The following is a 27,729-nucleotide window of genomic DNA, read 5'->3' as shown; positions in this document are numbered from 1 at the left end:
CATTGGATTCCGACCCCTTGGGTAAATCGGTACACTACCAGGATTTGAATTCTCCCAGTACCAGGGCGCTGGAAACTGAGGAACAGCTTTCATTTGATTTCAATTTCCAGTACCACGGTTTTCGGCGCCGCAATCCTCCCGGGATCTCGTGGTTGCTAGGTTCAGAACGTGTCAAATGACACCATATCATGCGTGCCGGAGATTCTTAATTGGTTGGCGGCTCGCTTGTCTCCTGATCCTGCAAGCGTAACTTCACGTTTTGACACCCCGCAATCAGAAAGATATTGAGCTATTCTGCTTATCTAGCTAACTAAACCCCCCCCCCTCCCCCCCCCCTTCAGTCCCAGAAATGCCCGTGTCACCGGGCGTGCGTGGTAGAAGCACTACTGCTACAAATATGACTATCACTTAGCGCCGTGAAGGCGGGGCAGCCAATTGTTCCTATCTGGACGCTAGACATTTCGTGGCTTCATCGGAAAATTGGACCATACACGAGGGACCCTGCTGAGTTCGTGGAGGCTCAAGTAATTGACCTTTGGGATACTCGATACTATACCAAGGAAACTTTAGCACATTTCATAAGACCTATTACAGTCTGAAGGTATGCCGTTGCAATGAGAGCTGGGCCTCAGTCGAGCTTAAGTGGAGAGTTGCAAAGCTGACCAACACAGCGCGTTCTGCGAATTCACCCTAGTCCTATATACGACCCTAGAAGGTAAGAGGTCTCTGTCGCCATGGCTCCTATTGACGTCAGGCAGTTCATCAACGGCAAGGTGAGTTACCCATGTTGAATGGATGCTACCTGACGGACCGAAACCCCCGCTCATTTGTTTGCTTAGTTCGTGCCTTCGCGTGACGACGAGACCTTTGATCTCTTCTCTCCCTATTCGGGAGAATGTGTTGCCAAAGGTAAGCCCTCCCTCCCAGGGCCCAACCAGGGTACTCGGACCTATTAACACGGTGAGTCTTCAGTCTCTGAAGCAACCGTCGATGATGTCGACCAGGCCGTCGCCGCCGCAAAAGCGGCCTTCCCAGCCTGGTCCACGATGTCGCCCCAACAGCGCGGTAAATCCCTCGCCAAGCTTGCCCAGATGATTACCGACGCAGACGCAGAGCTGGCCCAGTTAGACGCTTTATCTCTGGGCCGGCCGATCAGCAGCTACTTCGACGGCTACTACGCCGCCGGCCAATTTCGGTACTTCTCCGAGGCCGCCTATCCCGTCGGTACATCAAGCCTCAACACCCCGGGCTTCATGAACGTGTCGTTGCGTCAACCCTACGGGGTATGCGCTGCTATCATCCCCTGGAACGCACCCCTCGTCTTCTTCGGCAAGAAGCTGGCCCCCGCCCTCGCCGCGGGGAATACCGTGCTCATCAAGACGAGCGAGAAGGCGCCGCTGACCTCGGATCGGGTCGCCAAGATGCTTAACGAGGCCGGGTTTCCCCCGGGTGTAGTGAATGTACTCCACGGCCACGGCCATGTCGCGGGCGCCGCCATAAGCAGTCACATGGAGATCCGCGCTCTCTCTTTCACGGGCTCGGTGCGGACAGGGCGTGCGATCCAGAAGGCGGTGGCCGATTCAAATTTCAAGCACCTGATCTTTGAGCTGGGCGGCAAGTCGCCCGCCATCATCTTTGACGACGCGGATCTTGAGCGTGCTGCCCAGGAGACGCAGAACAGCATTATGTGGCACAGCGGGCAGACTTGCATGGCCAACTCGCGCATCTACGTGCAGAAAGGGATCGCGGAGAAATTTATCCAGACGTTTAACGGATTCGCGGCTGCGCGGAAGTTGGGGGACCCGGCGCTGATGGAGACCATGTCGGGGCCTCAGGTTGACAGAACGCAGTTCGAGACGGTTATGCGATATGTGGAGGAGGGGAAGAAGACGGGCCAGATGATGGCGACAGGGGCGGCGATGCCAAAAGAGAATGGGGATTTATTCGTGGGGCCCGTGGTATTCTTGCAGCAGCCCGAGGACGCCAAGGTCATGAAAGAGGAGATCTTTGGGCCCGTGGTATGTATCAACACTTTCGAGACGGAGCAGGAGGCCCTGAAATGTGCGAATGATTCCGAGTTTGGGCTGTATGCTGCGGTTTATACGACAGATATTAATCGGGCGTTGAGGGTTGCGAAGGGCTTAGAATCGGGGATGGTGGGGGTCAATTGCACTTCCCCTACGGGAGCGTGGGATATGCCCTTTGGTGGATATAAGGGGAGTGGTATCGGCCGTGAGAGTTTTCTTGACAGCATGGATGACTGGCTGGAGCAGAAAGCTGTGTACATCCGGGTTGACGGTGTGGAGAAGGCGGTGGGTGTGAACAATACCCTAGGTCGATAACGAAGTCATCCATCTGAGAAACGACACTTGTCTACGGCAGTTGGCTACGTTTCTGTTGGGGTGCAAATGAAAATATCAGTGTTTTTTGTTCTAGGCCGCACGCCATCTTTCTATGCCCAGTTCTCCTGGGCCGTTTCAATTACATCTTGTCGGAGCCGTCACTCCGATAACACATATGGTCCATTTTTTAGTACAGCATGTGGTAAAAAGCAATACACCATGAAGAAATGCCACCGGATTAACCTCATTCATCGCGCGAGGCCGAGAACTGCGTTAAGTGAACTGCATAAGAAGCCTGTGTCGCCATTCATCCAGTGTCTCGCATTTGCCGAAGAGCTTGCGGAGACTTTTCCTGCCGCAAATCCCACTGGAGAAGATGTTGACTGTTGGGACTTGAAGAGCCGGGGGTTCCTTTGCTGTGTGTTGTTGGCTGACGACAGTGCAGGGGCTGGTTTCTTTGATCTCGTCATACACGTGAGCTGCGAAGCCAGCATGACTTTTAGAAATTCTACCTTATTTCCGGCACTGATAGCAAACGATGAGAAACCGAATAGTTTCACTAAGAATGGTTCGCATCACTTGACTAATATCGATCTGATATTTGAACACAATCCAACCCTCAAACGGAGTAAAGCGCAACTTCATAGACGACTGTGATCAGCTATTTCAACCTGACACTGCACTTTGGTTTCGAGTAACTGCGGTTCGTGGTTACCGCACCTATAGCGTTTACTTAGGTCCTGCACGCAAGGTGAACTGAGTTGGAGGAAGATTTCAAGTTCGACGAAAGACTGCCGGTCTAGAGGACTCAAAGGTAACGTCATTGGGTTGGAGATGATGATGGCAGGGGACCCCAACTCGGATGGTAGGCAACGTTGGGTTACGATTCCATTGACTACCCCTGGCGCAGAAGCCTAAAGGAACTCAGACAACCAGGCCGTCTGGAATGCTGACCACATTGATGTGAAGAACGACCAACATGTCAAGATCCAATGAGAGAGGTCAGGTAGCCCCTGAGAGTCATATCCCTTGGCATCAAAGCTCTCGAGCTTGATGCATATGGTCTGAACACTTTCTCATAGCACCTCCATAAACCTCTGAATTATCATCTTGTAAGGATCGCATGAGAAAGCCTATTTACTCACCTTTTCACTATGACAACATGAACGTGCCACAGTGTTCAGAAAGAAACATCAGGATTGCATTAGTATCATCTACGTCAGTCAGAAATTGTAACGTATTTGACTGTCGGAATAGATAACCATCAAGCGCTATGCCAGCAGTTTCAGAGATGCCTGTTGCTGGCCCCGGGCTTGCATTGTTTCGTGACTCTAAAGCATCCTGGATTGCTTCCTGTAATCTGGAATGGACGCAGAGATACGCTTAAGCGGTCAGTTTAGAACGAGCGATGAATGGTTGGTGTTAGTCAATGTCCATGATGTAAGTGTCTAGACAAATGAGCTTCGGTGGATTTAATGAAGTAAGCATGGATTCGGTAGGGCTCGGCCTTAGGTAGTATGGCACGTCTTTGCATAGAACCAAGAGGTTTCCTTCTACTCCAGCGGGTGAGCCCAGCTACCGAAGTTGGTTCGTTCCGTTGCTTGATCACTTGGTCCTGGCGAGGATGCTATAAACCCTATGCCGCCATGCATCCCCTCCGTGCCATTCCTGATAATAATTGGCCAGATGTGATCAGTTGACAATAGGGTTGGATTGGGGTCATGGCCCTTGGTGGCAAATCACTTTACTCAGACTCACCTAAACATGTTCGTCATTGACCCATTTCCAACGCTTTAAGTGAAGAATCAGCCACAAGATTCACACGTCAAGATCTATCGGTGTCTTTACGAAGTCAAATTCAGTCACGTAGTAGGCCTGGGGACGACTGGCCGGCCCACCGCAACCCACATTAGACCATCCCAAGCATCAAATAATAACTTTACCGTCACATCTCTCACGGAAACCGGTCCGTTGGCCCAATGGGTACGCACAAATCTACTTCCTTCTTCCATTGAAAACCTACTAATAGCTTTTCTAGCAAGGCGTCTGACTACGAATCAGGAGATTGCGGGTTCGATCCCCGTGCGGACCTGTCTCTATCATTCAATTATTGAATTGGAACTCGAGACACGTTATTTTTACGTTTTATTTTTCTCTTTTATGTCTATTTTATTCTTTTACGGGTTTGGGTATCTATGATAGAAAGTTAGCGAATAGAACTTGGAGTTTCGCAGCGAAGGTCATCCAGTAATGTCGCCTGTCCTCCCGAGCCAACCAGACTCACCAGGATCATCCTTGTACACGTTGACAGTTCACTAACACCAAACCAAGATGCGAGCATGGTGTGTCTGAATGCAATATAACCAGCTTTGCGTTACTGATCCCGTATCACATAATGACATATGCATCCGGTTGCATCTCCTGCGGTTGCCCTGGAGAAGAGTGTGCTGTCGGTAAAATGTTAACATATCATTACGAACGTATGGCGTAAACGAGTCGCACGAACAGTCCTTCATTGTATTATAGTCGACTAACTAAGAGGGTATCTTTAATGAACCATCAAGAACACATCCGACGCCACGAGAATATGAGACACCAGTCTACACCCACTTACGTAAGCCGCACCTTCAAAACCTCCACCACGACTTCTTCTCATCCTCATCCTCAATCTCATCACACTCCTTGATGACACTGAGGAACACACGCTCCATTGTCGCGGCCCCAATAGAGTAGCACTCTAGCCGCAGATGGACCTTCCGATCCTCCAACGTCTCAATCAGATACCGGATGAAACTCTTGCTCCGCCTTGCCGCCATGATCGCGTCCCCCGTTTCACTAGCGGGAGAAACAGGTGAGACGAGCGACACGTCGTCACGGACCTCTGGTGCCGAGGACTCGGACGGAATTTGACTGTCAGCCTGTACGATAAACCTGACCTGACCGCCAAGGTTCTCGCCCTCAAATTGAACGTTGGGGAACGTGCTACTGACCCAGGATGCCACCATCTGCATTTCTTCCGCAGTGGAGAGCGGGGCAGACTTGAGGATCAGATGGACATGATACTCATTACTGTGCCTCTTGCGCAGCTCCTGCGTGGTGCCGATAGCCAGGAGCCGCTTGGAGATGATAGCGGCCCTAGTGGCGAGCGCATCTGCCTCTTCCATAGAATGCGTAGTGATGAGCACGCTACGACCTGGTGCAATAGCCTCGAGTGTCTTCCACAGCACCCGCTTAGATGCAGCGTCCATCGCCGAGCTGGGTTCGTCGAGAACCAAGACGGGCGGGTTTCCGAGCAGAGCGATGGCCAGGGAGAGCTTCCGCTTGTTGCCGCCGGAGAGCTTGGCGGCGAGCTTCTTGTGATGGGCTGAGATGCCGACTTTGGACATGATGTAGTCGACGTCCGCTTTTATGTCCGAGATTCCCTTGCAGCGGGCGTATATTGTGAGATGCTCGCGAACAGTTAGTAGATCTAGGGCATCGAATTGTGGGCAGACACCCAGGTGCCGCTGAGCGAGGCGAGGATTCTGTTGGACATCGACGCCCTCCAGGTAGATACTGCCCCGGCTGGACTGCATTTCGCCGCGGATCATGTTGATGGTGGTTTTGCCTGTCAAACCTTGTCAGCGAAGTACGTATCCCCGGAGGGTTGTCAGTTTGGCTGAGGACGTACCGGCTCCATTGGGACCCAGCAGGGCAAGGATCTCGCCTTATCACAATCCGAGAGAAACATCATTCACTGCAGTGCTCTGGCCAAAGCTTTTAGACACATGCACGACACGCAAAAGGTCGTCTTTCGATGCCTCGACACGGGTTGCTTCGGCGTCGACATCAGGTCTGCCAGACTTCGCGCTCTTCTCCTCGTCCTGCTGAAAGGCTTTAGGCATGGACAAACCGAATGCCGTGCTATCAAGCCAAACGATTAGCCCGAAGAAGCCAACTATCTGGATGATGAGAATCAGGATTGGTCCGCCGTAAGTGTAGATTGAACCGGGATTGTTGGTCGCCTCCGCCTCTCGACACCGAACAATGTTCAGGTTCAGATTCAGGGATGCAGCGCGCATCACGTTCTGAATGGGAAATATCAGACCGAGACCGAAAATCGTTCCGTCTTGCGCGACCTGGTCACCTTGGATCGACGCCATAATACTGATCATAAGTATCACGACGTACATGACCCCCATGATGAGCATCGCAAACATAAAAGCGGCTGATTGCGATCGCGAAAACGTAGACACGATGTAAGCCAACAGAGTGGCAGCGATGCCGTACAGAAAGAACACTAGCCACATATGCCCTAGGCCCCAGAATGGACCTGTTGGCGCAATCATGACAGTGCAGAGCACGCTGATGACTAAAACGAACATGGAGTCGAATAGTAGGTGCGAAAACCATAGCGGCAACGCTCGAACGCCATTGGAATACTGAAGTGCCCGTACCTGAGACCGCCGCTCGTAAGTGGGATATAGCGCAAAGAATGCTGGGTACAAGGACTGCAGGGAGACAGAAGATCTGAAGGGTGGTTAATGTTTGACATCAAGGCGGAAAACAGTTCCCACTTACTATGACCCATGATAAAGAGCTTCCAGACTGGTAAGAAGCCAAATAACGTATAAAGCCGTACGAGAGATGGATTGGGACATCACTCCGTGCCACGTTGACAAGATTCATCAGTGCCATTCCGTTGGTCGCATCACCATAGCCCTCGTAAGTGGCAACGAGCGGCGTCGTCACGTTATCCACGAAGAGGCCGCCAGAAGTGAGATTCCGCACATTATCTTTGACATATTGCAAGAAGCTTTCGTGACTATCTTGTAAAATCGGAGTGGTATTGCCGTAGGAGTTGAAGTACTGGCTGGACCTGGCGGGCAAGGCAGCGAACGCCGTATTGACGATCGTGTCATTTGCAGAGGGCGGCCCGGCAACGAGGCCTTTGGTTTTATACATGTAGACAGAGGTGACGTAGTCTGGCTCGCCAACAATTCCCTTGCAGTCTAGAGGCTTATAGTCGTCAAGAAAACCGCCAATGACACCAGAGAAGGCGACGGGCAGAACCAAAGCAAAGAGATACACCCACCATTGCGTTCTAAGGATAAGAAGTCGCTTGATGAACAATGCCTTTACCTGTCGGAAGAAGATGGCCCTCTGAGTAGGTGCAACGTTAGGGCTAGTAGTACTGGCTTTGCTTGGGGGGCCTTGGACCGTGTCCAAATCGGACATGTCGTCGTCGAGAGCATGTGGTTCCTTTACAACTTTCAAGAAAACATCCTCGACCGTGGGCCCAGGGATAAAAATGTCCGAGTCTTTCGAGTCTTCGAGCGAGGAAAGAAGTTTCGCGGCGGAAGAGGAGTCAGGGGTAATAGCAGTAAAGCTGTCGCCGTGGTCTGTGACAGGGTAATCGACACCAGTCATATCATGCGACTTGGGTATGTGAACCCTGTAGCTGCCGCCATAATTCTGCTTCAATTCGGCCGGAGTACCCTGACACTTCATCTTGCCAAGTGAGATGATAATGATGTGATCGGAAAGAACCTCGCACTCGTCCAGGAAATGCGTGGTCAAAACCATCGTGCGCCGAGATCTTTCGCCCAGAATGACGTTCCAAATGACTCGGCGAGATATAGGATCGAGCCCCGAAGTCACCTCGTCCATGAGGCAAACAGTGCTGCCTCCCACTAACATACAGGCCATCTGTATTTTGCGTTTCATCCCGCCGCTCAATGTGCCGGCGAGACTATTCCGTTTCAAGGTCAGATCGCATCTCTCGATCAGGTTCTCTACTGCCGCCGCATCGTCACCGCCGCCCTTGATCTGGTTCCAAGTGATAATGTGCTCATAGACCGTCAAATTGTCCCACAGCACATTCTTCTGGGGACAGACAGACACCCATCTCAGATGGAGACGCGTTGATATTTATCATGCCTCCGGTGGCAGGCCGAAAGCCAGCTACCATGTCTAGCGACGTCGATTTGCCTGCACCGTTCGGGCCGAGGAGACATAAGATCTGCCGCTTTTGACTGACCAGGCTGAGCCCATCGACAGCTTTGACCACTGGCTTACGCGCACAACAGAAGATCCGCTTCCAGGCCGAGGGTAGGTAGTCTTTCCGAAGCTCTGTGGTCTTGATAGCCACGTGAGACTTCTGAGCCTCGGAACTGGTGTTGAAGACTATTCGACGCCGGTTATTGCTGTAGAGGTATTTGTCGACCAGAAAAGTGAGCAATGGATATCCCACAATTTGAAATGCCAATAGAATCCACAGGAAGTAAGGTCCTGATACACCGGCCCAGCTGGTTCCCTGGTTCCTGCCAAGCGCTTTCTTTAGAACGGTTGGCGGAATTGGACTCGCTAAGTTAGCAGGACGTTCAGTCAGTTCAGATTTGACCATGAAGTCGAAGAAGAATACGTAGTTCATGCTGGGAAAGAGAAGACCCAGACTAGCAACTTGGCCCACAGTAGGCTGGACTTTCGCATTCTCCAGATAGGCAGTGAGGCAGGCCAGGAGAAAAGAGACGCCAGTTAACACAATTGAAGCGGCGTTGGAACGCTTAAAAAATGCTGAAGAAAACACACTGGCGCTGGTGATAGCCCAACCCGTCAAGATTTGCCAGAAGATGGCGATTGCTGGCGACGATGTTGTGAGAAGTAGAGCCCAAAAGACGGATCCCAGGATGATCCACAGAGGCAGATAGAGGATGTCAAAAGTGATGACATAACTGGCAATACGTGCCCAGGATGTACTGTTGGACCAAATTGACCGTCAAAAGATGAGGGACCCCACTCGCTGTAGAATGAAGTATTTTTGGTAGTTATAAGGTCTGACATATACCACCTGACATAGCATGCGTGAGCTGGGTTATGCCGGATTCCCGCTCCAAAGACATTACACAGGCAACATGATGGGCCACTGGAGCCATGGTGGCGAAGAAGACAAACGAAAATATAGAGATGGCGGTGCCTTGGAAGGATCGCTTCTGTTGTCTGTCGTGTTCTGCCTGGTCTCCGTAGGCGAAGGAATAGGTTTCAGGGATGACGGTCGAGTTGATGATGGCATTGTCAACGGCAAGCTGAAGGGGCAGATAGAACCCCTGCACATTGCTGTTGCGGTCGAAGACATTGAAGGGCGCGTTACTGCGGCTCGGATCCGCCTTGATGGTGTAGTTCCAGGTAGCGTTGATGCGGCCGCTGAGAGGCGTGTCGTTGAAGATGAGAACGGCGTAGCATTGCGAGTTACCATAGAAGTCCACGACACAACCGCCATGGACCTGATCCTCGGTATCAAGGTGTGTCACCTTGCTGCTATCAAGAGGACCTGTGATTCTCTTGAGCACCTCAGGGAAGTCGGGCCCCAGTCCAGGCGATTCGACAATGGCAAGCTTCTTGGAGCCATGCATAGAACTTGCGAGGCTTTGAACCGGAGCAGGCGTACCGACTCCATATCTGTTGGGGTCTTTGGACAAGTTCGGGATCTCGAGGAGTAATGTGAGAACAAGAATCGGCAGAATGAGGGCGCGTATCGACGTCGACAGCCAACAACGAACCACGATAATGATGAGGTTCTTCTTGGTCAGCGCCCACGTCTGGCGCAAGAACAATTCGAAGCTCATCTCGAACTCCTCTGTAATTTTGAGTCGTGTTGTTCAATATCGATTCAGATACTCAGACGGGGGTTGCGTGGTTATAGCCCATTGTGGCAGCGTAGGGACTTTGCCATATACTCAAGGTACTTGATACTTAAGTAATGTTGGAAACCCCTGCCAAGCTTCACACAGCTCACTGCCTCCTTTCGAAGGGAGAACATGACTTGTCCACAAACTGCGAGATATCTGGCCCAATAGTCCAAATGTCAGAGGATTCCCTCGGCTACAAAACATTAAGCTGGTGCCTGATTTCACCTCGTAACGACCCACAGTATCACAAAACCATACCCGCCCGCGCCTGTAGTGCATCACATTGCGAGCCTCCCTAGTCTCAAAGGGTACATACGAGTGCCAATGCGAGTAAGTAGATATTAGGATGCCAGGCAACCGAATTGTGCTTGATCCTAGTAATTGAATCCTTCACCCTCCAATTCCGGTGGATAAAATCTTTGCCATGCCACGAAGCAGGCCTATTGTAGATCATCAAACTAAATGGGACGCACTTGCACCTTTTCCGGGCAACGGCTATATGTACTATTCCAAATATGCCAAAACATTTCGTATGGACTGCTGGAGTGTTGTTGTTTGCCGATCTTGACCCTATGAATTGCTTGCAAGGTGGGGAATTGGCACTGCCCGATCCTGCGAAACAGATACAGGCGGTGGCTTGCACTGAATCAATGATGTGACCCGCTGAGCCCTGAATTGAAGCCAATTGAAAGAATTAGGGATAGAGCGATTGAAGATCGGTACGCTGGGTATGTCATCCTAAAAAGGGATCCCATGGTGAATACTGCTCCTCAGGCATCATCCCAGTCCACTAGAGGTGGCCGAAATTGAAATTGGACAGTCATGCAGTTGAGATGGTTGCTGACTTCTGGCAGTAGCAACTCCAGACTCCTGGCCCATATGGTAAGGAGATAACAAAATAAACGTCGCAGTAAATTAACTCAACTTAGTTATTCCATATGGATGTCATCTTTATGGGCCGTGGATTTTTCAATCGACCAAGGTAATCAGTATGACGGACACCACACTCACCTCCGCAGAATTGGACGGCAAAACTAAAGCATATAAGCGCAACCACGGGAGACGCTGGTCAACCTCGGAACTATTGTGGAATTAATGACCCTGAGATTCTAGTGCACTCGCCGCCATTATATGTCGAAGTAGAGGTCCCTGTATCCCGCCAGCGTATAAACGACTGGAGGTTGCGTACGAAGCAGTTACCTAGGCATCAGAGCAACAAAGTCATTGGTCGGATCGGGAGTGACGCTAAGAGGTTGATAAAACGTCTTGAAGCCGCTCCACCAGTAGCAAGTCTCCATCGGACGAATATGGCATGTACTGCAGCAGATTCTGACCCTAGATTTCGGCTTGGAACCGCATGCAACGGGGTCGATGTAAGAAAACAGATTTCATGACCAAACCGGTTCCGATAAGACGGAGTGTGTTGAAGGCGGGTTGGCATGCGCCGGACCCTATAATCTGATTACTTGATTAGCGCAAGACCTTTATGTAATCCAGGTGACAATGTGTAGGGTTTGAATCCAGTTATCAGGGTAAACCCAATCTTTTGCATCAACATCGCCCATTGGGCAACTCAAATACAATCTAGCATAATATTGGTTGAATCATCATTCGAAGGATCTGAGATATGAAAAGAAACTTTGTAGTACTTACAGCTGTCACTCATCCTTAAGCTACTGAAGGACACGAGCCGCAACGGACTCAAGGCGGTCATTTTCACAGACATACGTACGGAGCGGTTGATCGAGTGTATTCCCAGAATACCGAAGCTCTTTCGGCATCAATCAAGGGAGTAACCTGTTTTGTAAGAGACCCATATCCATACCCCGAGTTCTGTACACGAAGTCCTACTACCGACCTCCATTCAAAAGCGATCCTCGGGTTTCTTCCACCCGGCGAGCCGACTTACTTCCCCTATTCCGGACAGAATGTGATCCACTCCCACCTTGACAATGCTCTGGCGCTTGTTCTTGCCATCGGCGTCATGCGCGGGCTGTTCGGTCCCGATGGTAGGCAGGACGTTGTCGCTCGCAGAGAGGCTGACGAACAGGGCAAATGGAATCAACCAGACGCAAAGGCCAAAGAAGGAAGCGATCTCGGTGAATGTAGGAACATTCGGTTGATCGTAAAAGTTGGACATGCGCGAGTAAGAGCGCGACTGAGCCGCAGAAAAGTAACGGAACCAGAAGTAATGGTTGACAAGCACGAGTACTGCGCCAGCGTTAGTTTCTGTTCGATGCACATATCAAACTCCTCTTCCATGGTAGTGGAACATACTGCAAGAAGCAACGAACAGAGGATCTGTGAGCCTGACGAATGGGAACCGGCGCATGTTGCCTAGATAGACAATGTGGGACACAACACCCATCAGGGTCAACGTAATCGGGAATCCATCGAAAATGCAGAGAATCAGCTGCAGGCCGACGATGCCGTAGATGAGACGCGTCAAAAGTCGTTTCGCGATGACTGTGTGCTCTTCGACGAGTTCGGAGAGGTAGTACAGACCCGATGCTGGCAGTCCATCCGTGTTAACAGCCACGTTTCTCGGTCATGCAACCATCGTCTTGGAGAAGAATGATGCTAAATGAACGTACCTATGGCCAGTGTCAGGAAACAGAAGCCCACAATGGAGCCAAGATACCCAACGAGAGGAAGAATCCACATGTTGAAGGTTATCTTATGAATGTGAAGTGTTCATGGTAGTGGTGAAGTAAAGGGGAAGGATACCAGAACCTAACGAAAGGCTTTTGGTTCCAACTTCCTCCGATGCTGGTCGCGAAGATTGACAAAAATAGGACTGGCCCAAACCAACACGACCTAACCCGTGGCCTTTCCTCCAATTACGGAAATGAAATTTGCGATGCCGCCTATCGATCGCTGATAACGATAAGGTTACAATAGACCCACAGGAAAAGTTGGCGGGGTCTCAAACTGGAAAGTCCAGGTTTGAGTTCGGGACGCGACTTTCAAGCGGTGAAATCAACGAGAGATTATTGCGATTAACCCACCCAAAATGTCGCGGCCAGAGGACACACTGTAAGAATAATACCGGCGTTTCCCACTGTTCATCAACTGACTGATTACAGGTCCGCGGACATCCACTACAATGACACAGAGGCGCGCAAGTACACTACGTCCTCGAGGATACAAAATATCCAGGCCTCCATGACCCACCGTGCCCTAGAACTCCTCGACCTCTCCTCACCATCACTCATCCTCGATGTCGGCTGCGGAAGTGGTCTGTCCGGCGAGATCTTATCCTCGATACCCCCAGAAGAAGGCGGACCCCACGTGTGGATCGGCATGGACGTATCTGCGTCCATGCTGGACATTGCGCTCCAAAGAGACGTGGAGGGAGACCTCATGCTCGCAGATATAGGGCAGGGTGTGCCTTTCCGAGCAGGAACTTTTGATGCCGCCGTCAGTATCAGTGCGATTCAATGGCTGTGCAACGCCGAGAGTAGCGAGATATCACCTGCAGGACGACTGTCTCGATTCTTCAACGGACTGTACGCAAGCCTGAAGAGGGGTGGCCGCGCCGTATGCCAGTTTTACCCCAAGAATGACGAGCAGAAAAAGATGATCACTGGTGCTGCGGTCAAGGCAGGGTTCGGCGCCGGTCTGCTGGAGGACGACCCCGAGACGAAAAATGTCAAGGTCTATCTGGTGCTTACGGCCGGCGCAGGCAGCACCAGCGATATCACCGGAGTGGTCAAGGGTATGGACGGTGTGGACGTGTTGGATCCGCGGAGGAAACGGGAAGCTGGCAAGGGCGATATCAAGAAGGGGAGTAAGGCGTGGATTGTCAAGAAAAAAGAGCAGATGGAACGCAAGGGGAAGGTGGTCAAGGCGACCTCGAAGTATACAGGACGAAAACGACGAATCGCATTTTAAAAGTCGGACAGATATCATTGAATTTGGCGTCGGTGTTATGGAGTTCTTGGTGGCTCTATTGGCCAACTTGACATTGGACTGTGTGTTAGCAACATGCCAAGAAATGCATATTGAAGAAAATAGATGAGTATCCGACAAGAAAGCAACCATACGACATTCTTACAAGCGCCTCAACCTATGGCATGTATCCGCTCCATTTCCACGGCTTCGTGAAGATACCTCTGCGCTCTTCCTCCCTAATCTCCTCGAAGGGCTTGGCCGCAATTGGCGCCTCCCGATCCGACCTCTGAGCGAGAATGCAAAGCACCCGATCCAACTCCGCTTCCTTCATCGCGCGTTGTCTCTCGATTTCTGCACCGACCTTGCCTTGTGGCGACACTTCCTTGAAGATCCTAGCCTCCAGCACCTCTCGTCGCCATTCGGTGCGCGTCTTGGCAACTTGTAGGTGCTCATCAAACGGAGCATAACGCTTTTGCTGGGCCGTGATGTCCTCGAGTTGCTTTGCCATGACCTTATGTCGCCAGTACAGGAAGGGCAGGCGCGCGCCCCATTTAAGACCCTGGAGTCTTGTCTCGAGGACGCGGGCGTACTCGCGTTGCTTCTGGTCCTGGAATCGGAAGCCGAGGGTTAGGTGTTCATCGGGATCGATTAATGGGTGCGTCTCCAGAGTTCGTGGTGGTGTCTGTTCTGGCGGATGCGGTTGTGCTCTCCCTCGTGGCATCCAATGGTTGTCAATCGAAGACCAAAGGATGATTGGGGGTTGTTTTGTCGTCGGTGTTGGAGTTCGAGCCGCAGACATAGACCGAAGCGTACTGAAGATTTTGGTTGGATTCATACTCAAGAGTATTTGCTTCATGGAAGACATGTTTGCGTGTGTGGCTTGGCTCTTGGGGTTGGATGACTGCTGAGGAAGAACTCGTCCAAGGTTGCTATCAAGGTGCTTTCGAGGAAACAATATGGCACTGGAAGGTGTTTTTGGAGATGCATTCTTCGAAATTGGGATTTTAGATGATGGAATTTAAGTCGAAGATAAATCCACATGCGTGGAGACCTAAGTATGTGAAATACGTAGAACAGTTCCTGCTTGGCCAGGATTTTGGTAGACTCAAAGTCGATTCGTCATTTGGACCAGAACAATACAATTCAATCCAAAGGCAACGAGACGACCCTGTATCGTTGCATACCATCTTTGTGGCGAAAGAGGTGTGATCAATCATTACGTCTTCTGCCCAACATGAGATTTCCGGGTATTTATTGAGCATATGCTTTACGGTAGCCTTGGAATCACAGCAAACTTGTTAGTAGAGCATAAATCCCTCCTCGTTGAACTTCATGACTGCGAGGCTCTAGATGATTGATGATTCTAGCGCTTGGTGTACGGAATTCTGAGATGATCAAGTTGCCCACGTGCTGGTCGTCTTGAGTAGTTAGGAAGGCGCCGATGTGTGTACATTCACTCAGAGCTTTTATCTATAACTTTAATTGATAAATCCTTTCACACAAGAACTATACAAACCGACCGTCCCGCCAACTCATTTAAACAAACACAAACTTATTTCACATAAACTGAAGTCCGAACTAGCAGATCGTCACCAAACCAACAATCACTCTCGCCACAGCCGCAAAAATGCAGCCCCCGAAGACTTTTGCTGTCCTTCTCTGCGGAGTCACAGCTGCCGCAGCGGGCCCTGTTGCCTACGGCATTTGCCAAGCTGGCTGCTCTTCAGTTGTTGTCGCCTGTTACAGCGCGGCGGGCTTCACTTTCGGCACCGTTGCTGCTCCTACAGCCCCAGCTGTCATTCTCGCCTGTAACACTTCCTACGGTACCTGCCAGGCAGCTTGTGCTCTTGCTGCCATTTCCCCCACGGCCTGACTGGTCTTGGACCTCGCATCCGTACGACAATGAACGCCTGGAATAGGATCATAGAGCCGAAGGATGGGCATGTACCAGGAAGACACTGGTGAAAGAGGGGAGGGGGTTAGGATGGATAATGGAAAATAGTTTCGGGGACTATAAAGGTTGACAATGCTTACTGGGCTGCTCTACTTGAGCAGCTGTAAATGAGTATCCGCCCTGTTTCCCAAGAACATCCCAAGATCATTGAATACTCTGGAATAAAAGAGCATCACCTTCTCAAACGGTTTCACTGATCTCAAGAACTTGGAAGGAAGTGGTGCAAGCCGTGTTTTGTTCTTTTGCGCAGCATCAACTGCAGGCAACTACATCCCTACATCCTTCATGTTCCCTGTAACTGAATTCTGGAAAATTGAAGGCCAACATGGTCCAAATAAACCCTATGGTTCCTTGGGACTTCCATGGCTCGAATTCTCCCGTGTAGTAACATAAATGGCAATTGCAGGTACCACGGAACCAAATCCCCGTTCTAACTTCCAAGATATATTGCGTAAAGCCTTAACTACACGGCGACGGGACTGTAGTAAGCCAGATCCAGCCTTTCGTCCTTGATGCGACATCTTGATACTTTTTATTCTCAAATCTGCTGTGCTCGGTTTTCCACTGCCAACCTTTGGTCATCTACATTGCTGCCCTTCCTGCTCATTGACCAATGCTAAAATATGTCCTGCTGGCACCGCCTTCGCAGCTTACATGTCAATATCACATATCCCATGTAAGTTCCCTTGTACTTAGCTTTATCTTTTGTCAGGTGCAAATCCGATTTGGGGATGGGGCTCACATGATATTACAGCACCCTATGTCAATATTGTGACCGAGAAGCTGTATCAGAGAGACACAGTGGTACAGCAGCTTTCCCTACCTGATGACTTATTACTACTTCACAGATTTGGATGAAACAGCTACTGGTAACTGTGTACTGGGCAATGACTCAGTTGTTCGACACGCCTTAACGTTCGTGAGGCTCTGGTGAGCAGCTTAATTGGGACAGCTTAGCGCGAAATAACTAACAGCATCAATCACAGTCGGATCATCACTCTGAGGATCTGTATTTCACATGTAGATTGATGTGGAAGCAACTGCATCGGCCTAAGACGATGGATGTCAATACACTTCAGGCACAAGGTCAGATTTTGTGGATGATTCTTCAGTTAATGACGCTTATCAGGCCGCGGTTACCTTCAAGACATAAGTACTTGTAGAAGATAGATATCCCTACTTTTACCGAATACTTAGGGAAAATCTTAAATTCAAGGTACGCAGAATCATGCTTCCATTGTTAAATTTAAGGCACCGACACTATTCCCGTCTTCAAGCAGCAGGTAACGTCCCACACCCATATCCGGGACACCCCCACATGTGGGACACCCAAAAATGTCTCAACACCGCTAGCCTCTAACTTCAACCTCTTTTTTCTTTACCAATATCGATTCAATCGTTACGGAATTGTACGTACGTCTTCTTTACACTAATATGAGTCAATATACCGAAGATGACATTTATCGAGCTCTTCAAGCAATAGCTACCGGTCAAAGCCTCCGAAAAGCAGCATATGAGCATGGTGTCCCAAGGTCTACTCTTTCACGACGGATTCAGGGAGCCCAGTCAAGAGATATAGCCTTCGCTGACTACCAGAGGCTCTCTCCAGCCCAGGAACCTCATCTGGCTGAATGGGTTCGAATCCAGGCTGCCCTAGGCCTCCCACCAACCCATCAACAGCTCAAAGACTTCACCGAGCGTATCCTACAGATCCACGGAGACACCGAACCACTTGGAAAGAACTGGGTCCAGGCTTTTATCAAGAGGAACCCTTCAGTCAAGGTCCAGAGAAGCAGAGCTATCGATTCCCAGCGTATTAATGGAGCCTCAGCTAATGTGATCAGGCAATGGTTCAAATACCTCGCTATCCCTGAGACCAAAGCTATTAAGGCCTCGAATCGATACAATATGGATGAGACAGGTAGTCTAGAAGGTAGAGGATCAAATGGTCTTGTTCTAGGATCATCTGAGACTCGTTCCATACGGAAGAAACAGCCTGGATCTCGAGCTTGGACATCTCTTATAGAGTGTATCTCTGCGACTGGTACTGCAGTACCCCCACTTGTGATATACAAGGGGAAGTCTGTCCAGCAGCAGTGGTTGCCTCTGGACTTGACTCCATACGAAGCCTGGAGGTTTACAGCAACAGAGAATGGGTGGACGTCAGACTCTACGGCTATTGAGTGGCTACAAAAGATCTTTATTCCTTTGACTTAACCAGAGGACCCTGAAGAGACTAGGTTACTTATCCTAGATGGGCATAGTAGCTACGAAACGATAGAGTTTATGTACTTCTGCTTCATAAACAAGATACACTTGCTTTTCTTGCCGCCACACACATCCCACGTTCTCTAGCCTCTCGATCAGTCAGTCTTTGGACCCCTCAAGGCAGCCTATAAGAAGGAGCTTGGTTACCTTGACCGATGGGATACTACTACTGTCGTAGGGAAGAGAAACTTTCTCCTCTGCTACAGAAAGGCACGTCTAGCAGCATTGACCGTTAAGAACATTATCAGTGGATGGAAATATACTGGTCTCTGGCCTTCTAGCATAGCTAGACCCCTTATGAGCCCCCTGCTCCTTGAGAATACGTCAGCACCAATCAAACAGCCTAGTCAGACTTGCAAAGGGCACTCTAGTAGTCAGGACTGGGCATTAGAGACATCAGCAGTAGCCTGGTCAACGCCTAAGAGGAGAGATGAGCTCCAAGATCAACTCAGCTTATTCAGCAAGCTTGATAGTGATCCAAATACCCAGCGGCTACTCTTTCGGAAAGTTCAAAAGGGCTTTGATGAGAAGGACTACCAGTTAGCTGTCGCACAGCGAAAGATTGAGGCAATAGAGGCAGAGCTTGAGGCTAGTAGGGCTAGGAAGCGGAGGAAGGTCGAGATGAGCCCAAATTCGAAGTTTACTAATATTAAGGCTATTCGGAAGGCTCAAATCGAGGCTGGTGAAATTGAGGATAGTACAGATGAGTCTAGCGAGTCTGAAAACCCTAGTGACGGTGAAAGCTGTATTGTAAGTGTAAAAAAAGGTTGAAGTCAATGGTTATAATATACAGCATCATTTTTAGGGCGTCCCACATGTGGGGGTGTCCCGGATGTAGGTGTGGGACGTTACCCGTTCTCCTTATGTAGCTTCAAAGGCACAATGCCACTCCAATGAGGTGCTGCACGGGGAAGACTGGGTTGCCGGCAGACATTTTCCATTGCTTTTACCTCAAACAGCCCGTCGTCGCCAACCCATCAATACTTTTTGCTTGTTCAGTTCAACCGTTGGGCGCTGTTCGCTCGCACACCTCGACCTCCTATGCCGAACTTCGCATTTTTGAACGTGATTCGAAGTACGCATTCGGAATTCTACAGTGTAGGTGTTTTGAGTTGTGCATCCTAAGCCCAAGTCCTAACACATGCTTCAGACGTACCTTACGAGGTAGTTTGGGTTTGGTTCCTAACGTTTCACTTGCGATCAATCAATGTTCTCGGAAGCAGCGGTAGCTCGTTCGTCTCACCCTCCTTCACCCTCCTTCTTTGGCAACACCTCGAGCCATTTGCAGTTGACTTTACGGTTCCATTAAAATGAACACCAAGTCATTCTGAGCAGCTACAACCAATATTTTGCTGCATCTAAAGGCCCTGACTGTCCACTTCCATGCCCACTGTTTGTTCTCGGCTATATTGTTTCGAAGTAAATGTCTGGGTATCGGAGGTTTTCTTCTTGCCCTTAACCCCCAAGAACCCATCAAGACGGATCAGTCGTTGGTATCACCAAGGAATACTATACTGACATATAAAGCAAGAAAAATGGCGAACCAGACAATTTCTGGCGATCTTGCGGTCAAGATGCCACTCCATTCCGAGTTCCTCGAGCATCTGCTGCAAGTAGCGGACATGGACGAACCGGAGAAAGACATTGTGCGTGATGCGCTCAATGACTCGATCGCTGATTCAGACCATGAGGCACTCACCTATAGAATGCTCTCCTCAGTAGGTTATCAACTTCTACACACCCTAGGCGATCCCAGGTCTAATACATACCGTCATTTAGGCCTTGAACTACTGTAAGGCCAATGGCATGCTGTCAGGCATGGAGTCTTCGGTGGTCAAGAAATTACTCGGTCGGATTGCGACGCATGTTGGGATTTCACCGACTCAGGTGGAAGATACCTCCTCTGCATCCATAAATGCGCGCTCTACAACAAATCCCGCGTCTTCCAGCTTCGTCGATGGATATCAAACAGAGCGAAAAATTAGGGAGCCATCCACCAAAGTGAAGCCGGTCGAGACATCCAGGGTGCACGACACTACTCAGGCGCGATACACTGATGAGGCGCACGACACTCCCGAGGCAGAACACACTACCGAGGGGCTAGACAACAGTAAGGCGCTTGACAATGCCAGAGTCTTTCACCCAACTCCACAAGTCAGCATGAGCACTGGTGTTGCTGACAGCAAACAAAATGACGACTCCAGAAATGCGACGAAGGTCCAGCCCACTGTCAAAGAAGTGACTAACAATATGGGCCATTTGAGCATGAGTCGCAGTAGCGACACCTCAGTAGGCTTTGTTCGAACAAAAGAGTCATACGCCAGTACGTATATCACAAAGCAAGCCAGCATCAATGACGACCAGTCAGATAATATGTCCACCGTGTTCACCTACCAAGAAGCCGGGAATAACTATCCAGTAGGGGCGAGCATCATGATGAAGCAAGGATGGAAGCAGGGACAAGGTCTCGGACCGCGCGGCAAGGGTATCAAGAAACCTATCGCTACTGGTGATCAGGCCCATCCTCAACACAGATTACCTGGAAACAGTCCAACTGGGCCCGGTGCAATAAAGTCTGGCGATGATAACGCACAGGACGAGATCCTCGACGACTTGACTCAAGCTTATGAAGATTTTGAGTGGCAGTACGAGTCTTGGCCAGACGAGGTCGAACAGATAACAAAGCCCATGAACTCCGCTAATTCTGGGGGTAACTACATCCCTAGTGGGTATATTACCTCTAACAAGAATTCGAAAAAGAAAACCGAGGGTTCAAAGTTATGGGCAGACTTCAGTAAGAACAGCGTGGCGTACGACAAGGCTGACCAAGAGAAGAGAGGCCCCCCTCCCCAAGTTCCGAACTTCCAGTTGGATTGTTCTATTCCGCTGAAGGCGAAAAACTCTTCTCAGTACCCAAAGATGCCGGATGCAAGTGCCGGCCCCTCGACTAGTACCCGCCCATGTGGCGCGGCTCGGAAACGCAACAATTCGGTTGATTCGTACACTTCTAAGCGATCCGAACTACCTGAAAACTTCCCCTACACTACTACCCCGATAGAACAACAGGAATGGGTTCACCGAGACGCAGGATGGTGGATCACATCCCAGAAGAAGAGGGAGAAAGATTCATCACGCTACTACGGCTGGTAATATTTCTGGACTTCAAACTTGGGGCTCGTTATTCTTCTACCTTCTAAGAAAATAGAGTCTTTCGCTCTGAATGACGCTGACAACAGAGAAGAGCAACCATTATTTCGAGATGAGTCCATAGCGAAGGAAGGGGGACGAAGATCAGTGTTATACTGGGTGAAGACCATCGGATGATATACAGCCTTCCGATCACCGTTTATAAGCTTTCGCACCATTCATTTTCGCCGAGAATGAATATATCCTTACAGGACGATCCATTGGAAACCATTTTCTTGACACCAAGGAAGGAGGTGAAAGCAAGAATTCACAGAAACCAACTACAATAAGGCTCTGTCCTAGCTAGGTCTAATCATGACCTAATCTTGAGGGAGCTCTTCGCCGCTTTAAGTAACCCGCCGGCTACGCTGAGTGATGCCTAGGTACGGTAAGATCTTGGGGGTTTCATCATATGCTCTTCCTGTTCGGTATGTGCAATGGTCATAGTTTTTCTACGTAAAGCCTTTGAGCACAATGGGAGAAAACAGAACTTGAAAATACGTTTCTGTCGTCGGTTTTAAAGACAATAGTCCCTTAACTATGAACTCGCCAGCCGATTGGGGTCTAATCAAGCCTGCCTCGTCATTTCCTTCTCCCATCTGCTGTCCCTCCAGCTTCTACCCCATGCTTGCAGGATTATCACCCACAAATGTCCCAATGACTACAGCCATCAGCGTGAAGTATTGTTCCCATGCTATTGAATCAACAAGCGGCTGCAGGATCTTCAATCCAACTCCACTCAGCCCATTCGTCACAAGACACACCGACCGATGCCGTGCCGACCGTGTGGGGTTCATACCAACCAAAAACTTCTTAAAAGCAAAGGACAGGCACGTCTACAAAAACCCGCTAATTACCTGTACCACCAACAGCACCGTCGGATGCGCCCGATGCTGCAACGCCCAGCCAAACCTAGAAATATGGATATGTGTGCCCGTGAATATGGGCCAGTGCTACCCCACACGCATCCGCTCCATAGGGGAGTCGTCAACGTTGTGGCTATTGGCGGGTGTGTTGGTTTCGCGGGCGTTGAGGCGATAGCGCGCGTTCATCCAGGGCCCCGTGACGAGCCCAGCGAGGATGATGATCAGGGCGCTTGGAAGGTGGGCGAGGCCGGTTATTCAGGGGCGCCAGGAGTAGAGGGTGGAGTATATTTGTGGGAGGGACGCGAGGAGGCAATACCAGGCGGCGTCGCTGCAACTTGGGAGGAAGAGGAGGAGGGAGGTATCTTTGTCGAGCATGATCGTCAAACTGGATAAGGAGCTCAGGGTATTCTTCTTAGGCACAGTCTTACGCATGCTCTTCTCCTCGCCACCAACGTTCCAACAACTAACCGTGCCGTCTCCGACAAGCACACTATCATCAGAAGAATAGTCCCCAAACCGAATAGTGTAAGCGTCCAAAAAATCCAAGTCATTCGTCTCATTTTCGAGAATACCACACCTCTCAGGACATGCCCTAACACATACACACCTTCGCCCTGTTGATGGCAGCTCCTGCCATTGTCCCTCGCTCAGCGGGGTTATGCACATCACTCACCATGGCATACTCGCACATGTACTTACACCGAGCGCGTGGATGGCACGTGGAAGAAACAGCACCGCGTATTAATTACTGATCATGTCGTTAATTACCAGACTGAGGGTGCCCAGAACGTAGATAAAATACGTGATGAGAATAACGGGACGGGGGCCAATGCACTTCGGCTTTTGGGGCGATGAATGCTGGCATCAGCGCTTGGATGATAACATAGAGAGTTTTGCTTCGGGGAGAGGCGAGGCTAGCAATGCCGATTACCGCATCTAGTTCTTCCTTTGGCATGCCGTGGAGACGGAGTAACGTTTCTGTGGACTCGGGTTCGTGACGTCGGCGATTGTTGGTCGCTCCCGGGTGACTAGAGCGGGGGACTAGAATTACCATTCAAGAGCTTGCTGTCAGGCTATTTTGTGGCTGCATTCGGCTGGTATTGCATTATCTTCGATGATGCATAGATTATGAGCCAGCAAGTCGAATATTTCCGCATGCGTTCGAGAAGCCAAGTTGGCCTAGGTTTGTATTAGTCCCATGAGTTGTGATCCCATTCTTGAAGCATGATTCAGCTTTCCTAGGTCCAGTTAGCACGGATCACCAGTTATCAGGGGGAAAACGCAGATCATTAAGTCCCTGGAAGACCGAGCCTCGCATTTGCTAATTGTGACACAAGAGCCTCTTTGCTTTTGACCGAGTACAGGGAAGAGAATAGGAAGAGGATAGATACAACCGCGAATAGAGACCAAAGCCTGGTCCAGCGAACGCCAGACGTTACATTTCGCAATGGCTTCAAAGCCCTTTGATACCGTTTTTCACCTTAGGTGAGCATATCTCCTTGCCACGTGCTGTCGACCATTCTTCGTACGTATCAGGGTATCGAGTATCGAGGTCGGTGAGCATCTGAGCAGCATGCGAATCCTGTCGGCGTCCTTCTATATCACTTGTTTCTGACCAGGGTATCGCTGATGATTGTTGTGGCCACTCGAGCCTTAAAGCCACTAGGAGTAACTGATTAGTCAAGCCCGAAGCGAAGACAAGCGTTCGATACTTGCAGAGAATAGAGGAAGTCGCGACTGTAAAGGTCCTCCTGGGGGGCGGACCTCTCGAATAACTTGTAGTAGCTATTGAGGAACAGTCATCCTGTCGCCATTCGATATTCGTCCAAGCCCCGAGGTCGACAGAAATATGGGAGAAAGCGCCAGGCGCATTCGTCCATTGGGAAACTGTTCGATAATTACCCACGTTTATTGTGACTATACATGGAGCAAAGGTCAAAAATGAGGGAATCTGGCTGACCCGAGTCTTCTCCCAGAATTTGAAATCCGCTGTGTCGAATCTTTGTTCCTGGGACGCAGCGCCTTCTTAGCAGCTACCTATGTCCGGAGTCGCTCGATGAAGCTCTTGTTCCCGCCGTCGGTAATGACGTTGGTTGTGACTCATTGATACCATCGTTGGGATGTGTCCGACCGTCTGGTTTTCTTGCGCAGTGACGGATGTACATTAGCGCCAAGGTTATGGGATCGAGCAGTCAGGGAAGCGAGGATGTCAAGGACCGCTTTGCGCCTGCGGTGGATTGGCAACGCAGCGTGGGCCTCGCCGTTGATTATCATTAGACTATCTCAACCAACAGATCGGCCTATGCTTTGTTTACCGGCCTTGTTTGTATTCGTCAAAATCCCAATGGCGGACGTATAAGGTCGGAAATTTTCAATATTGTACCTTGCATATTTCAAGGCATGGCTAGCGCCAAACTATCGGGTTTGGGTATCAGCTTCCCCTTAATCACAATAAGGCCTTTTCCCGGAGCATTCATTCCGACTGCCTACGCGACAACACAGCCAGGTCCAGCTGAGTTGTCAAAGGCACAGTTGCAGGCATGGATTTGCAAAGCCACCTGTGCAGGAGGTTGCTTACGTATGCGCACTACGCATCTTGATAGTTTCAATTGTATGCCCAGTGAGCAGTTTCACAAGTATCTTGCTGTGGCTTATCCAATCTGCCTTTGAGCGTAGCAACCCGAGAATGTGCTAGTCTCTACCTAGAAATGCATGGCTCTTCATGGATTCATTAATGTCTCTTTGCCCCTAGACGTGCATAATACCTAGTTTCCCTCATCACGCCAGTGAGTTCTTAATGATATTTAGATTATAGGAAGATAAACCTATTGCTATAACCAACAGGCTCTACGTGAAAGTGCACAAATTCAGAAATCATCATCTTAGCATTCTCCGTACTTTTATGTAATGACTTTTAGTAGACTATATTGATTTGGGACATCGGATGGTTTATAATATTAGAAAGTGTGTGCTCATTTGTAGTGGATTCTTACACAATGGGTGTGTAATAAAATCATTATATTTGTGTTGAATTTTGGATCTTCATAAAGCTACCTCTGCCCAATACGTCCTGATCATAATTTTGAAAATATGCAACTCTGCTAGTATCTACCCATTTCAAGGTTTATTTTAACTAGTATGGATAAGATAACATGATAAAATGGGAACACAAAGACACAAATTCGCCAAGCTGAAGGTCTGTCGCAGACAGCGAACTCACCATTCAAATAACCAAGTCTATTAGGTCTTGGACTTACGTTTAGTGGGATTTTTCTGGTAGTATATCGAACCCTATATTAGCACCTCAACTAAAGCGCAAACATATACAGAACCAGATGGCGTTACTTGGCGCTGTCACCTAATCAGGGCCATCATATATACATAACATTCTGTACTAGCTGTGAAGGGCGCCAAACGTTTGAAAACCCCACCTCAATGTTATGTAGTGCACGCTATCGAGGATTGCGTACTCGACGATGGAGTGGCTTTAATAGGGATACACTGGTAGCTTTTTGATTGCTTCCATGATTCTGAGGAGACGGCGCGAATAGAAACAAGATTAGGCTTAAGAGAACCCCTAGGCTGATTAATTTCATATCATTTTCTTGTGTTTTCACAATTATGAATATCTTACTACGTAGAGTATCGCTTACTTTATTTTGTATTTCGCCACAATATACTAAGTTGGATTTGAACACAACTTATTATGGATAACAGATAGTGTATGTGACAGGCTGTGCCTGAAATGGTATCCGGAGCTGCAAAAACCTTGCGTCCGGATCCAACAAAGGAACCATCGAGGGCATATAAAAACATAGTTTGTGTTCTCGGAAAACTCGCTTATTTTACTTTCCTCCTCAGTTAGATAATTAACAGTATTTGGCCATGTTGAGCTGTATAGTTTCGCAGTGAGCCCGTCACAGTGTAACTCCATTCCTAGTGGTTCTATCGTGCGCTCTGTTTGAGTCGTCTCCCAAAACATTGTATAACTTAAAAGGTTTCAGTAACTCTATAGAGATGAAGCGCGACGCTCGATGAGGGGACTAGCCTTTACCGAACGTATACCTAAATAATGACCATTCCTTCAACGGGATTTATATCCACTCTTAAAATATTTGGATCTTCATCGGTCGGTGTATAAACTACGGTATGGGTATGGCAAACTCTATCATGATACCTGCAATCAGAAATTAATAGTATGTATTGCGCATTGAATCAGTTGTTCCCGGGACACGTGTCTTCTAACAGCGATGTGTATTATGTGTAGCCCAGTCTTAGCCCCTATTAGTGACTTCGAATGCCAAACATCGCGTCCAAGTTAGAACTGTCACTTCTAGAGCATAATGTTAACAAGCTAGGAATGAACCTTTGCCTCGGAATTGTCGTCATTTCCCTGTTAAAGAATACAATACGGGGACTGGCCCAACATCATGACCTGACGGGCGCGTCGTAGTCTAGATTAACCGGGGTGGTGTGGGACACAGTAACCGAGAGAAGACAATATCTATATGATGTATCATGTACCAAACAAGCTCTTTGGATTTACTGCTAGTGTAAGAATATCTTAGAATGAGAACCCAATTTGTGCATGATTATATGAAGAATATTGGTACGTATGGTGGTATGGATAGCACACAATTAGACACAAAGACACTATCACGGGTGTTTAAGGCACCGATGGTCCATCAAATGCGATGCAAAGGATAACTTAGCCAGGCTGTGATTAGAAAGATTTGGGAATGAGGAACCGCCACCTGGTTCACTGCAATAAGTTTGCGGGATTGGAGCATAAGGGAAGCGAAAGCTTGTTAGGCAACCTTGGTGGGCTTTGCTAAGACCACCAAGGTTACCACGTGACTTAGCCCTTTGGGACTAAGTCCAACCTTCGTGCTCCATAGGACTAGATAGAATGTCATGCTTTTACAACCTCACAAATCTTTGACCACCTTTGCGTGTAACAAAGCTGTTAACGCCGGGGAGGGATGTGGCCCATTTATAAGTTTAATAAATATGCGGCTCTACGTGATATTTTTGAGCACCAGTCTGGGCAACTGACTATTCACTCAAGATAGTTTCTCAGCAGTCGAGATCGGGATATCGCATATAGCAGTTTTATAGTTTTCCATCCATACCTATCGAAAAGCTCGATATTCCGCATACGTTAGCCCAACACTTAGCAGGATATATCACTTACAGGAATCGCTGAGAGTAGACTAGTAAAGGAGAGAATATATCCATAAGGAACAAGATTCTAGATGTAACGAGGATACCACACGTCTCACAATATAATAGTCAGGTAGTGCAAAGGGTAGCTAGAAGTAGGCCAGTGTATGGGTGCGTATATTGCAAGACTGATTCTTGAAGAATCTAAACTAGGTGCGAGCGTCTCGAGTTCTCCTCTTAAGCTGGACGGTTCCGGGGTTTTACCGGATCGGGGCGAATCCCTCCCGACTCAGCTTGTCAGCTGAGACCGGCCCGCCACAACGGCTCTTTCCTTACACTAGATAGGTTCTACTCTAATAATTAATCTAAATATCAATAAAACCTAGTAG

The 27,729-nt window shown here is 49.2% G+C and overlaps 8 protein-coding genes across 8 annotated transcripts; 5 read left to right on the top strand and 3 right to left on the bottom strand.

Moving 5' to 3' along the window:
- The first annotated feature begins 331 nt into the window (after positions 1-331).
- On the top strand, positions 332-2,536 carry BCR38DRAFT_366276 (aldehyde dehydrogenase domain-containing protein). The gene is made up of 4 exons (XM_040857234.1): positions 332-601; positions 672-773; positions 840-909; positions 973-2,536. Exons 2-4 carry the CDS (start codon positions 735-737, stop codon positions 2,340-2,342), a joined length of 1,479 nt encoding a protein of 492 aa, XP_040717026.1. The 5' UTR covers positions 332-601; positions 672-734; the 3' UTR covers positions 2,343-2,536.
- Positions 2,537-4,969: 2,433 nt separating this feature from the next.
- Positions 4,970-10,401, bottom strand: BCR38DRAFT_465071 (uncharacterized protein; the record flags this gene model as incomplete). The annotated part of the gene is made up of 6 exons (XM_040862687.1): positions 9,177-10,401; positions 8,224-9,079; positions 6,903-8,171; positions 6,057-6,832; positions 5,222-5,906; positions 4,970-5,137 (listed from the first exon to the last, which is right to left on the bottom strand). The coding sequence occupies exons 1-6, from the start codon at positions 9,944-9,946 to the stop codon at positions 4,970-4,972; spliced, it is 4,524 nt and encodes a 1,507-aa protein (XP_040717025.1). The 5' UTR covers positions 9,947-10,401.
- Positions 10,402-11,873: 1,472 nt separating this feature from the next.
- On the bottom strand, positions 11,874-12,673 carry BCR38DRAFT_340000 (transmembrane adaptor Erv26; the record flags this gene model as incomplete). Its single annotated transcript, XM_040855743.1, has 3 exons — positions 11,874-12,220; positions 12,287-12,520; positions 12,604-12,673. The coding sequence occupies 3 exons, from the start codon at positions 12,671-12,673 to the stop codon at positions 11,874-11,876; spliced, it is 651 nt and encodes a 216-aa protein (XP_040717024.1).
- Positions 12,674-13,022: 349 nt separating this feature from the next.
- Positions 13,023-13,903, top strand: BCR38DRAFT_483715 (S-adenosyl-L-methionine-dependent methyltransferase; the record flags this gene model as incomplete). The annotated part of the gene is made up of 2 exons (XM_040863660.1): positions 13,023-13,045; positions 13,096-13,903. The coding sequence occupies 2 exons, from the start codon at positions 13,023-13,025 to the stop codon at positions 13,901-13,903; spliced, it is 831 nt and encodes a 276-aa protein (XP_040717023.1).
- An 88-nt stretch (positions 13,904-13,991) lies between these two features.
- BCR38DRAFT_172356 (uncharacterized protein) lies at positions 13,992-14,990 on the bottom strand. The gene has a single exon (XM_040853863.1). The coding sequence runs from the start codon at positions 14,766-14,768 to the stop codon at positions 14,079-14,081; it is 690 nt and encodes a 229-aa protein (XP_040717022.1). The 5' UTR covers positions 14,769-14,990; the 3' UTR covers positions 13,992-14,078.
- Positions 14,991-15,530: 540 nt separating this feature from the next.
- On the top strand, positions 15,531-15,776 carry BCR38DRAFT_338894 (uncharacterized protein; the record flags this gene model as incomplete). Its single annotated transcript, XM_040855653.1, has 1 exon — positions 15,531-15,776. One exon carries the CDS (start codon positions 15,531-15,533, stop codon positions 15,774-15,776), a length of 246 nt encoding a protein of 81 aa, XP_040717021.1.
- A 3,884-nt stretch (positions 15,777-19,660) lies between these two features.
- Positions 19,661-21,275, top strand: BCR38DRAFT_408031 (uncharacterized protein; the record flags this gene model as incomplete). Its single annotated transcript, XM_040858225.1, has 2 exons — positions 19,661-19,843; positions 19,905-21,275. The coding sequence occupies 2 exons, from the start codon at positions 19,661-19,663 to the stop codon at positions 21,273-21,275; spliced, it is 1,554 nt and encodes a 517-aa protein (XP_040717020.1).
- Positions 21,276-22,231: 956 nt separating this feature from the next.
- BCR38DRAFT_408030 (uncharacterized protein) lies at positions 22,232-22,570 on the top strand (the record flags this gene model as incomplete). The annotated part of the gene is made up of 1 exon (XM_040858224.1): positions 22,232-22,570. One exon carries the CDS (start codon positions 22,232-22,234, stop codon positions 22,568-22,570), a length of 339 nt encoding a protein of 112 aa, XP_040717019.1.
- Positions 22,571-27,729: the final 5,159 nt, after the last annotated feature.

The sequence above is a fragment of the Pseudomassariella vexata genome (assembly GCF_002105095.1).
Source record: "Pseudomassariella vexata strain CBS 129021 chromosome Unknown BCR38scaffold_5, whole genome shotgun sequence".
Classification (NCBI taxonomy): domain Eukaryota; kingdom Fungi; phylum Ascomycota; class Sordariomycetes; order Amphisphaeriales; family Pseudomassariaceae; genus Pseudomassariella; species Pseudomassariella vexata.
Note: the sequence above shows the minus strand (reverse complement) of the source record. Positions and strands in the feature narration are given on the sequence as shown.